This window comes from Anthonomus grandis, chromosome 15 (genome assembly GCF_022605725.1).
Source record: "Anthonomus grandis grandis chromosome 15, icAntGran1.3, whole genome shotgun sequence".
Lineage (NCBI taxonomy): Eukaryota > Metazoa > Arthropoda > Insecta > Coleoptera > Curculionidae > Anthonomus > Anthonomus grandis.
Genome location: NC_065560.1, coordinates 9383281 through 9396620, shown reverse-complemented (window position 1 = coordinate 9396620; position 13340 = coordinate 9383281). Strand labels below are relative to the sequence as shown.

General features: G+C 31.2%; 1 protein-coding gene and 1 long non-coding RNA gene across 5 annotated transcripts in view; one reads left to right on the top strand and one right to left on the bottom strand.

The window, feature by feature from the left end:
* The window catches only part of LOC126745183 (protein ECT2), a 93107-nt gene that overhangs the window by 59295 nt on the left and 20472 nt on the right, over positions 1–13340 (top strand). For all 4 annotated transcript variants that reach the window (XM_050452912.1, XM_050452911.1, XM_050452914.1 and 1 more), the window contains 3 exons: positions 1994–2263; positions 5932–6363; positions 11419–11664. In XM_050452912.1, the coding sequence (XP_050308869.1) occupies positions 1994–2263; positions 5932–6363; positions 11419–11664 (948 nt within the window). The remainder of the gene's footprint in view (positions 1–1993; positions 2264–5931; positions 6364–11418; positions 11665–13340) is intronic.
* Positions 633–13340, bottom strand: part of LOC126745191 (uncharacterized) — a 49423-nt gene continuing 36715 nt past the window's right edge. Inside the window, exons 2-3 of the long non-coding RNA XR_007663459.1 lie at positions 758–830; positions 633–661 (exon numbers count right to left, since the gene is read on the bottom strand). This is a non-coding gene — a long non-coding RNA (uncharacterized LOC126745191). The remainder of the gene's footprint in view (positions 662–757; positions 831–13340) is intronic.

Genomic DNA, 13340 nt, shown 5'->3' with positions numbered 1-13340 from the left:
ACTTTTAATGATGTCTATTTTTTCTTTCAAATTTATAGCTCTGCGCTTATGTACTAAAACTCGCACTCGCACAATAACACGCAATGTCCAATCTAAAACTACCGGTCATCTCATTTTGCATGTTCTATAAAAATTCTTAGAGTCGAGAACTGGAAATCCCCGGCGGCCTCGGTGCCAACGCGCGACGACAGAGAAACTTCTCAGTATCGATTAATGGAAAATTACTCTGCTTATAACGTACCTTTGTACGTTACAACTGGAAAATTACTGTCAATCGGGCAAAAATATTGAACGTTATAGCCGGAGTTAAAATTTTAGTTAGTACGTTATATCCAGTAAAATGACAACACTATTTGGGCGGGTTCCGAATTATAAGTACGTAATAACCGGAAGTACGTTACATCCCATGTACGTTATAGACGGAGTACACTGTATTTCTCTTCATAAAAAAATATTTATTTTCAACAAAGAATACGCAAATTTTTTTTTTTCGTAAAACCGTTAATTAGTAAGGGAAAGTAATTATAAACGAGTTTATTTTCTGAAATCATTTACAAAAAAATACACAGAAAGAAAAAATATCCATTACATTTGCAAGAAAATTAGTTGAGTAGTTCTTTGTATTTATTTTACCATTAAAATCTTGTTTTTGATCAAAAAACTAAAAAAAAAACTTTAAAGAAACATATTTGATCTATTAATGTAATATAAGTTATTAATTTTTAAACATTTGTAAGTGCAACTTATATTAATTTACCTTTCTTTGTTTCTTGTGTCCTTGTTCAGTGTCAATTCCTTTTAGTATAGTCTGATGATGATCACTGCTGTGTCTGAAACACGTGGGAAATTTTAAGCTATATGTAGAAGAAACGAGTGTAGGGAGTTTTATTTAATTTTAGTTCACTCCAATACATTATCCTGTGAATTATATAATATTATTTAATAATAATTCAAATTTAAATTCTTTCAAATTACTATGCTTAAAAGTCAATCTAACATATTTAAAATCACTTTTATAAGATGGTATAGGTTATACATAATATATTATATTAAAAACTTCTCTCAAAAAACTTTTATTTATGGGAAGTGTAAAGCATTTTTTCTTTGTATAATAATGTTCAATAAGTACATCTGGACTTCTCATATAACTACGAAGGTATTATACACATCGGTATCTTGTGATAAAAACAGTGAGCATATATTTTGATTTTCTAATTCACGGATAGCTACTTCAATTCAGATAATTTTGCGAAAATTTTCTGATTTTGTAAATAAATCGACAAAAGTACCAAGACACAGAAATGTGCAATAGAATAGACGGTCTTAACATTAAAGATGATTATACTTCTCAATATAAGTTGCAAAGTCAGGTAGTTTTGAAAGTCAAAGGTTGCTTTGGAACACAATTAGTAACTAGATATGTTCTTTAACATCCCCATTTCAAGTACTATATTTTGGTATAGAAATTCTAGTTATTAAAATAGAAAAGTGGGATGTTAATAACTTAGTTTAACACCTATTGAAATGCATATTTCAATTTTTCAAGTTCAGTGCAGGGCCTCGTTACATAACGAAATTGATGCATAAAACTATAGTATGAATGCATAAGACAGTTAAAAAATACAAATTGGTTTTTGACCAAACATTACAAAAAATATCTTATCAAAAAACATTCTTAGTTTCAATATTATGCAGAACCTGTTCTATTGGAATTTTACAATAAAACATACTATATAGTACATAGATATTGCAAATCTATTACGGAACATCCAAATATGACCATTTCTTAGAACCACATTGCAAAAATAGCATAGCTCTACAGCAGCAGATATAAAAGTGTCGAAAATTGGATATACTTATATTTTAATAACTTCTGTGGAAAGTAAACATAGATTTTAAATTATTTGTTACCTCAATCTTTATATCCAGTCTAAATTCAAATACCTGTAAAACTAAATTCATTACTAATTTAAGTAAAAATTTGGCCTCATAGGTAGATAAAAACGCCGCATTTACAACAGACGGCTCAGAGCTTTCCATAGAACCTCCACCGAAAAGTAAATCGTCGCGTCATTTAGTCTTCCTAGAGTTGGTCGACACTGAAACCAACTACGTGGGCATTTTACACACCATTATGACCCTATTTAAGGACCATTTGGAAACCATGCCCGAGGAAGAAGCTCTCTTGAACAACACCGAATTGAATCTCATTTTTGGGAAGTTACCGCCGATTTACGAAGTGCATATGAAGATGCTTGATGAGGTAAAATTAATTTGTTTAATAATTTAGTTAAAATATTTCAGGTCATGTTGTTTTTTTTTTGCTGTTTTCGGAACAAACACCTTTTTTACTTAATACCTCCATTATTGACCTCGCTGATTCTGTATATATAATTTTGCGTGTTATTGTAGGAAACTCTCTAAAATGAGATTTTTTTAATTAGCCATTATTTCAGAAAGACCACTTCACACAACTAACCTCTAAAGAATTTTTCAGTATCAACGGATTTCACCATCTTAATAAAATTATTTTGACAAGGTACAAAAAATGCCACTTGAAACTAAAAGAATTTTAACCATTGTGTATAACATGTATAATTACAGACAAGTTTTAACAAAATTCATTTACGAATATTTCTGATCCATTCAACTACAAAAATATTGAAAAGTTTCTCTGTAGTAGTCTTGTTGTATTGTAGTCTTCAATACACAGTTTTCAATACACCGGTACAAGATTAAATATTCTTGGTCCCATAAAAGACTGATAACTCGAAAGTCGACAATGTTTTGGAAGATAAGCTGATTTGTAATAAATAGATCTTAAGTAAAATCTGTATTGTTGTGACGAATTCATAATAAGTTACTTATTTTATTGGGTATTACGTCACTTATAGCAAAAATCAATTTAGAAATTTTTATCTTACACGCTTAAAAATTGAAAAGAAGAAGAAAATAGACTTATTCACGTATTTAAAAGAAATATGAACTCAAATCCGTAATGATACCGTTTGATATACTTAATTTAAGTTCAATAAGTTTTAAGTACAATAATTTACTTGAGGTATAATAGATTTTTATATACCTATTTTTATAAATCTAGTATACCTTAAGTAAATTATTGTATTTAAAACTTATTGAACTTGAATTAAATTAAGTATATTGAACGGTATCATTACAGATTTGAGTTCATATTTCTTTTAAATACGTGAATAAGTCTATTTTCTTCTTCTTTTCAATTTTTGAGCGTGTAGGATAAAAAATTCTAAATTGATTTTTGCTATAAGTCACGTAATACCCAATAAAATAAGTAACTCATAAATAGAACTTAATAATTATAAAAGTGTTATATATAAAAATGTTATATGTTATTTTTTAGGTAGACTTCTCTTATTGTCAGGAGCTCACTTTCCACAAACAAACTCAAAGAAGGGAATCTTTTAACTTTTTTGTATTTAAACTTTTTTTTATTTATATTTCTGGGTTATTATTAAATATGATAAAGTTGTGCTGCAGGCACCATCCTAGATTTTTATACTAATATTTTAGAGAGATTCTACTAGAGCTTGATATACTACCTTTAACAGTTTAAGTGGCATGAATTGTTGTAGATGAAAGAATTTTTCTTATCTTTCTACTTATACAGTCAACTTGCTTATTATATTTCAAGTTTCCGTCAATATAAACTCCCAGGTTCGCTAAAGTAACAGACGTGATCTTAGAATTACCATTACAATCCACCATTTGATTAACAAAGCAGGCGTGATTATGAATTGTGATATCAGAAGGTTACGAGAGGAAATGTATAGAGTATGAACTAATGTAAAGTGACCCGGCGGTACACCATACTCCACATTCCTCTAGTTTCCAATAAAGTTATTTATTTTTAGTTAAATAGATGTGACAACTGGGTTCATCTAATACATATATCGCCTAATGTGCCCCAGTGTCAAAGGCCCCGAAAAAATCGATAAAAAATACTGTAATGGTTTTATTACCTTGATTAAAGTGGCTTGATATTTTACCTATTAAGAACTAAGTTGCATCTTCTATATACGTTTTACTCCGAAACCCGAATTATTTATCTGAGAGCAACTTATTACTTTCCGGTTGTTTTTCTAGCTTAATTTTAATACATTTCTCTAACAGTTTATTTAGAGTACTAGTAATATCAATATTATAAATTTTAGAATTATAACATGTAATGAAGATTCTGTTAAAAGTAGTAAAGGTTATCTTTAATGATAGAGACATGGTCTTTTCATAATTTTATCCCCTTACATTTTAAGGTTGACCTACTTCATCTAGATTGGTTTTCAATTGTTCGTATAAGAGATCTAGATGAAAAAAATTAATTTCTTAATTTTTTTATTATCCATTTATTCGATAAATATACAGCAGTAAATATTAGAAAGGTTACAAAGTTAAAGGCAGGTTAACAGGGAGCGTGAACATGCATGAGGAAGGTAGAGCTTTAGAAAAGTATACTAAGTCCAAAAATAATGATGGATAAATAAAAATGGATGGCGAATAGCAGGAAAGAGCAGCAATATTTAAGTTTTATTTCCTAACGATCTTTGCAAAACTTGGGATGCCTTAGGTAATCTAAATATTTATTGCAACAACGAAAAAAGCATTCATTTACTATTAAACCTTTCGGATCCTAATCTCATTAATAATTATTTTTCTAATTTTTCTTAAAATCGAAATAATGTAAAGCAAAATTAATTTTTACAATGGTAATTTTTTTCTAACTGTGTATAATAAAAAGGTTCATAAAACTTTGTTTTTAAAAGGGTTTGATTATATTTCTTTGAAAATGATTCAGCACCGTAGTCCCGAAATTTATATATTTAGAAATGTGTTGGAAGGAATCTACAAATTTTAAGTATAATAAATATATTATGTTTTTGCAAACTATAATAAAGGATTTGCTACGCTCTCCGTTACTGGTATCTAAACTTACATTTTATAACTTCGATTTACCTGCTTTGGAATTAATTACATTATATCTATCTCAAAGAACACAAACCATATCATATAGAGGTAATGTGTCCGAAAAGCTGAGTACTTTGTCTAGAGTTCTGCAGGGTTTAATTTTTGGATCTCTACTTTTTATCATCTATACGCACATTTAGTAACCTCTTCAAAACACTTCAAGATTGTTGCTTATACTGATGATACGCAGTTGTATTTTTTATTTGAGCCCAATGGCTTCATTGAAACCAGTCATGTGGCTAATTATTAACTTGCACAAATTTGTCGTTTATCTATACAACATAATTTGTATTAAACACTAAATCTAACCTGATGTTATTTTTAAGTAAGAGTAAAGTTGATTTTTTGAAGAACAAGAAAAATATCTCTATTAAACATATTCCGCTTAAGTATGTGGACGTAGGTCGCAATTTGGGTCTAATATTAAATTTACAACTAAAACATAAACGTCACGTTGCTGAAGTTAGGAAGAATCTTAATGTCAATATCTTAATTTGAGCTCAAGCAAAATATTGTCTGAGTATTTAGTTTTATCAAGGTTTTAACTATTGCGACTTTGTATGTTTTCCTTGTCTTAACTTCCTTAAACGAATTAAAGTGCAAAACAATGCTCAGTAATAATTAATCGCTTTATCTAACACAAAAAAATTAAGACCTTAACCCCTTATATTACCCCTTTAGAGTTCGTCATATGGCGGTTTATGTACGTATATGCGACTCTTGTGAACTCGTAGAAGAATTTTAAAGTGTAAAAGTTATAAATAAAAAACTTTTTTCTTATAATTTTAACACTCTGTATCTCGGAGAGGAAGCATTTTTCTTTGCATCTGTTTATATGACAAACTAGAGCTTATTTTTGATGTAGCATACAATAATTTTTTTTGTTAAGATCGGGACCACCCTAATATTCAAATACTAATTAAGTTAATATTTTAGCTTCGATGGCTTCGAGCCCATTGGACCGAGGAGTTATGCACCGGAGACGTAATAACCAAATACTCGACGGAGCTACAAAAAGCCTACCCTCCCTTCATCAACTTCTTCGAAGAAGCGAAGGCGGTTTTGCAGCGTTGCGACGCGACCAAACCGCGATTCCACGCGTTCCTTAAGGCGATGCAAACGCGGCCGGAATGCGGCAAATTGGATTTGTCCGATTTGATGTGCAGTCCGAGCATGAGGCTGGGAAAAGTGAACATTTTACTGAAAGAGATCCTAAAATATACACCAAAAACGAATCCGGATCATGTGGCGCTGGAGAAGGCCCTAGAGTCCTTGAAGGAAGTTTGCACGTATATTAACGAGGATAAGAGAAAGGCTGACGGTCAGATGACGCTTTTTAATATTTTTAACGAGATAGATAATTGCCCGGTAAGTATTTCTTTAACATATGCTTGTATTACTTTCAGATTTTTTGAAATTGAGAATATGTTTTAGTATAGTTAGTTAAAATTCATGCAACGTTTTTTTGTCAGTCGTGAGTGGTCCATTAGAAATCTAAAAACGCAAATCTCTTCGCAGTGTTATGTTTTGCCCAAATACACTTACACACAAAAAAATCTTATCCAATATTTAAAACTAAAGCCACTCTTGAAAAAATTATCTTGAAATAACTGTAATTATGTTTAAATCTAATGTAACAACATTGAAATAAGAACACCTTAATCTTATTTTCAAATGTATGCTTGTCTTAAAATTTAAAGTAAATCTTATTTTAAATCAAAATAAATTTATAATTGTTCAAGAACAAGCTATATTTAATATTAAGGAAACTATTGCAGTTAAATCAACTGTAAGTTCCTGTTATTATAATTACATATCATGTTCTCACAAATATAAATTTTCAGTGCCTTCACACAAATATTTATTTTTCTTAAATCTAGAATTAAATTTTTTCAAGCGGGAATAATTTACCTTTCTTGAAATGCACAATAGATTAATTCATTTATACCTTCATTCTCTGCAAGATGCCAAATGATTTCATCCGATATTTGCGATATTTGGAGCCAGTTAAAGGTACCACGGAAATATCACGTGGTATCACTTGCTTCGAACTTCGACCAATAGCAGGAGCAAGTAAATTTTATTTAGACTCGATTCGATAGCTTCTCATTCATTTTCCTTTACAAATTGTTTGTTTATAATGTTATAATAATTTTATAATGATTTGCCTTAAACGTAGTTTGTGATTTGTGAATTCCCCGAGTGTTTTTTGATCCCATCAATGCAATTGATCCTTCAAGGTATGTGATAAAAATGAACCCAGTTTTGATTTCTTCGTTTACATTATTCTGGTTCTTTGTTCAAAGTGCTTAGTAATCCATACACCATCGTGTCGGTTACACGTTGCATGGCAGCGATTGCTATCAATCAAAATGGAGGATATTTTAATTGTGTTTCATATATGTAAGTTCATTATTTAATAGAAAGTGTGTAGGTACTATTTTTTTGATAAAATCAGTTTGTTGGAAAAATACCGGGTGTTCTGGATTTCTGGTTTTAAATATTTTTTGTTCTGAAATTTAAACTCTTTCTTTTATTTATTTATTTATAATACGGGAAAACCCCATTAACTGTAAATTTTACAAAGCAATAATATTTACATAAACAACTGTCATAATCTAAACCTACTTAAAAAATTAATACTAAAGTAAAAAACATCATACTACATATACTAGAAACAACCTTAATAATTTATATGCAAGAATGTAAATACAAAAGTTTTATGCACAATTATGAAGTAAGTGACCTCTTTAGATGCATTAAGGAACTTATGTTAAACACATCAATATTCGAATTGTTTAACAAATTCATATACCTATCCATAGGATTATTAATTCCATAGGATGTTCTGTGGAATGGAATGTTAAAGGTTACATTATGGCGTAACCCGTGATGAGGAACATTAAATCGTATGCGACCCAACAGAGCAGGGCAATCAATAAGCCTATTAACGATCGTATATATAAAACTAGCACCAGAAATATTACGGCGTTGCGACAGTGTCGGAATAGATAATTGACTTTCAATATAAGAATAGTCATGGTTCTCAATAACAGTTAAAGTTCTATGAGCACAATATCTCAGGAATTTATGTTGAACTCTTTCTAAAGCATCGATATGAATCTGGTGGTATGGAGACCAAACTACAGAGCAGTACTCCAATATAGTTCTTACTAGGGAGCAATAAACCCTTCTTGTTGAAGAGACTGAGAAATATGAACAGTTTCTCATAACAAACCCTAGCAATTTTGATGCTTTTACAGAAATTGAATTAATATGATCGATAAATGTGAGTTTCTCATCAAAAATAACTCCCAAATCCCTAATAGATGCAACATAATTCAGTGGCTCATTATTAATGAAGTAATTGGATTGAAACCGGTTGATCCTGCGAGTGAAACTAATAACACAACATTTCGTAACATTTAAATGAAGATTGTTTTGTTCACACCAATTATTTAAGCGATCCATATCTGCTTGTAGTAATTCTTGATCCACAATACTACCAACCACCCTCCAAAATTTTAAGTCGTCTGCAAACATCAAACACTGACTATACAGGAAATAGTTAACTATATCATCAATAAATAAATTAAATAATAAGGGTGATGTATGCCCTCCCTGAGGGAGACCTAATGTTACGCTGATAGGATCAGAAAGATGTCCACCTACCCTGACCCTTTGAATACGGCCAGTTAAAGAATTTTTAATCCAACTCACAAAATCAACATGAAACCCTACGGAGATCAGTTTTGACAGAAGAATTTGATGATCAATACGATCAAACGCCTTACTAAAATCGGTGTATATAGAATCAATTTGTTTATGATCCTCTAATTTACTCATAAGATCAGATTGGTAACAGATCAAGTTAGTGGCAGTAGACTTATTCTTGCAAAACCCATGCTGTGAATCTGATATTAAGCCTTTGCATAACCAAGAAAGTTGATTAGCTATAAGGCTATCAAAAAGTTAAGGTATTGAAGATTGAATGCAAATACTTCTATAATTATCTATGACATCCCGACGGCCAGCTCTAAACAATGGCACAATAAAACTTTCCCTCCAGGCAATTGGAAATGTGGATGTTTGTAAGGAAGCATTAAATAACAAAGATAAAGGAATGGCAAGAGTACATACACATTTCTTCAAGAGAAAATTCGGAATCCCATCTGGGCCTGCAGTAATCTTGTTAGGGAGTGAGCTAATACCTTCAAATATCATATGTTAAGATCTTAGTAATGTTTAAATTTAAACCATTAGCGGGACCATTTTGCAGCTGATTATTATCAATACCAGGAGAATAAACAGTTTGGAAAAATTCTTTAAACATGTTTGCAATATCCAAACCACTGGACGCTTGCTTGTCACCATAAAAGAGGGTATTGGGAAGGGTATAATTGGACCTCTTATCATTGATATATTTCCAAAATGATTTAGGGTCATTCTGTAAGCCGGAATCTATCCCTTCAATATATTGGAAAGTTTTTAATTGGAAAAAATTCTCCATGTAAATGCCTCATAAGGGGCGTCACTTTAAAATTTTTGAATGCAAATTCATTCTTAAAACCCTAGAATAGAATAATATTTTTTTAAATGAATTATTCAGTCCATATATATTATATGGCATACCTACTGTATAAAAAAGAATAAATATTTTTTTAATGGTAATATGAGTTTTTGTTACCTAGACTTACGTTGTTATATGCTTTCATTCCATAATGAAATAAGAAGCTTAACCTACATGTTATTATATTAATGTACGGATGGAGACCAAATTATAGGGTAAAATTAAATTATAATTAACCAAATTACCTAAATTATGAAGTACGGCTAACGTTATCATTTGTATTAATGACTTGTTGATAAAAAAACTTAAATAAATGGCATAATGCGTTTAAAAAACACGATTCGTAAACGTAAAAAGTATAAAAAACGGTAACCAAAATTTATAATTATTTGTCAAAAACGTTAAATTACCTCAATATTTTATTCCGAAAGTTATTTATTTTGGGAACATACGAGGGTGGTCCCTCAATCTTACAATCTATAAAGCATATGTTTCAAGTTTGAAGACGCCACGTTGTTTAGTATTTGTTTGGCAGCCATCAATAGTAAACGTTTTCAGTGAATTTGTGAAAATGGAGAAAATTGGTCATCGTTATGTGATACAATACTTTTATTTGAAAGGCCTTAGCCCAACCAATATAAAAGCTGAACTGGATTCTACTTTGGGTGAGTCTGCTCCTTCGTTAACAAAAGTAAAATATTGGGTAGCAGAGTTTAAACGACGCCGTACGAGCTGCCAAGACGAGCATCGCAGTGGTCGACCAAATGAGCTGACGAGTCCAGAAATTTTAAAAATTCACAAAGCGGTACTGGATGATCGTCGACTGAAAGTGCGCGAGCTAGCGGACATAGTAGGCATTTCAAATCAAAAAGTGCGGTACATCGCATATTAACTCAAAATTTTGACATGAGAAAGCTGTGTGCAAGATGGGTGCCGCGTTTGCTCACACTCGAGCAAAAACTGTGTCGTGAAGATGTTTCAATTGAGTGTTTAGCGAAATTTAATAGCAACAAAGCAGAATTTTTGCGTCGTTTCATAACCATGGATGAAACATTGGTCTATCACTTCACACCTGAGACAAAAGAACAATCAAAACAATGGACTCAAAAGGGAGAACCGGCTCCAAAGAAGGCGAAAACCGTTTCATCTGCAGGCAAGGTCATGGCGTCGGTTTTTTATGATGCGCGAGGAATAATTTTCATTGACTATCTTGAAAAAGGTAAAACTATCAACGGCGAGTATTATGCGAACTTATTGCAACGTTTGAGCGAAGAAATCAAGCAAAAACGGCCGCATTTGGTTAAGAAGAAAGTGTTGTTTCATCAAGACAATGCATCAGCTCACAAATCCGTTATTGCAATGGCCAAAATTAACGAATTAAAGTTTGAATTGCTATCTCATGCACCCTATTCGCCAGATTTAGCCCCCTCAGATTATTTTCTGTTTCTAAACTTAAAAAACTGGCTCAGTGGTCAAAGATTTTCCAACGATAAAGAAGTGATGTCTGTAGTCAATGGCTATTTCGAGGCGCAAGACAGTTCTTATTATAAAAAGGGTATCTAACTTACAAAACATCGCTGGGAAAAGTGTATAGAGCTGAAAGGAGATTATGTTGAAAAATAAATACATTTTTTTTCAAAATTTTCGAGTTTTCTTTCTTGGGTCGGGTACTTCTGGGACCTCGTACATTAAAAACTGATTAAAATTTTTCCGTATTCGGATACTTATAACCCAAAATAACAATACGATAGGGAGTTTTTCTGAATATCTGTGCAAGTTAAATTTCTATTTGTCTCTGATTTTACTTGCCACAGCAGTAAAACACTTAATTATTTCTTTGATGTGGTCTACAGCCGGACTTGGTTTCTTCTCTACGGCACTATGTGATCAAGGCGGATGTGATACAGCTTTCCTCCAGTGAGGGTTTAGCCAGTAAAGGAAGCGGTCTGGTGCTCTACGTGTTCAGCGACCGGGTCGAGGTGTGCAAGAAAAAATCGAAGGTCTTTAACAGCGCCAAAAGTCCGGCGAGCGGGATCAAACCAAACAACGTGAAACCTTACAAGCATGTTAGGATGGTGCCGCTTAATACTATTAAAAGGGTAAGTTTTAATTTATTTCGTTTTATATACAGTTCTTACATTAGGAAGAAAAAGTTACGCACAAACATTGATTATATTTTTTTTAATGACATAACTTTGGTTCTGCAGCTACAGAATTATTTTTTAACGTTATAACACAAGACGTTCAAACTTCTAATGATTTTTGATAAACATATTAGATATGTTACTCAAAATAATTAAACTTTTGAATAAATACCAAAATGTTTGGGATACATTACAAAAATTATTAAGTATTAAAACTTGATTTACTCAATAATGGCCTTTCACCTTTATTATAAATTGTAATGTTACTGGAAAAATTTTGATTTAAGGGGGCGTAGTCCTGCTCATTTGCCGCTTTTCCGATGTCTAATCGGCTCTCGTGATTGGTCACTTTTAGCATCCAAGAAAAGTACAATTAAAAAAAAAACTCACATCAGAATGAGTTGAAAAATGGTCAAAGTGTTTCTTATTCGATTCCGCTCAGATTCACTATTTTGTTTGGCGATCCGTTATAATTTACATTTTGTGATTTGCTTTTATTGGCTTCCCTCGTCAGGGAAGTCTTGGTGGGGGACTTTCACGTCGTTGCCGGTTTTACCGATGGTAATTATTTACAGTTTATTAAATTTGAAGATAACCAGATCGAATATGACAAAACAAAATAGTGAGTCTGTGCGGAATATATGCGAGAATCTGTGTGCCGAATTTCAGGCTGATTCAAATGAACTCAAATCTGATGAAAAATTCTTTTATATTGAAGTTTTTCCAATTTCTTTGCTTTATTGATTTTTTTGAATAAAACTGTATTTGAAAGGTCAAGTAGTTTTTGCTTTGTTTTGTTTATTTTGGATCTTATCCTATTACAATTTCTAAACTTTTTAATTTACAAACTAAAATGTCAATGTTGTTTTGTTATAAGACCTATCCAATTGTGCAAAAATTGTGGGTTGCAACGCTAGTTGCGCATTTTCATGGAAAATATGGATTAACACTTGTTTGATTAGCAAATTTCGAAATTTATTTGTGAGAAACTGGTGCAAGGATCAAAGTATCTCGATTAATAACAGAAAAATACAAAACAAATATGTGTGAACTTTAATGATGTTATTGACTTCTTCATGCCAAACCAAGCAAAATTTTGACTTAGCTTCATTTATTGTTGTTGTGCAAGTTCATATTATTGTTAAAGGTTAGTCTTCGAGAGTATTATGATGCAAGTGTAGTGTAGTATAAGTAATTGTAAAACTAGTGTATGAGTAAATTAATAATAAGCTCTATGTTTCTTTAATATTAGTATTATTTAGTATTACAGGCCTAAGTTGCTTATTCTTCTCAGTAACTTGTTTATTATCTCAGTATTTGTAATCAATTAGGAAGTTTATATGATGTGAAATAATTTTGTAAATTGGTAAATAGTAATTATTTTTTTATTACCCTTGTTCTTTTAGTCACTACTTAATTTACAATTACATGCCCATTTTTAAAAAGTATGGGTTCATTACATACATGTATATGTTAGTATTAAACAAAAAAAGTTAACTATCAAAGTAGTTAGACACATAAATTAGAACTTTTAAATAGCTTAGTTCATATTTTTGATAATAAAATATATTTTTTTTGGGATTTTTATTCCTTTTCTCATTAAGATTAGAAATTAAGCTCGAGTAGCCAAA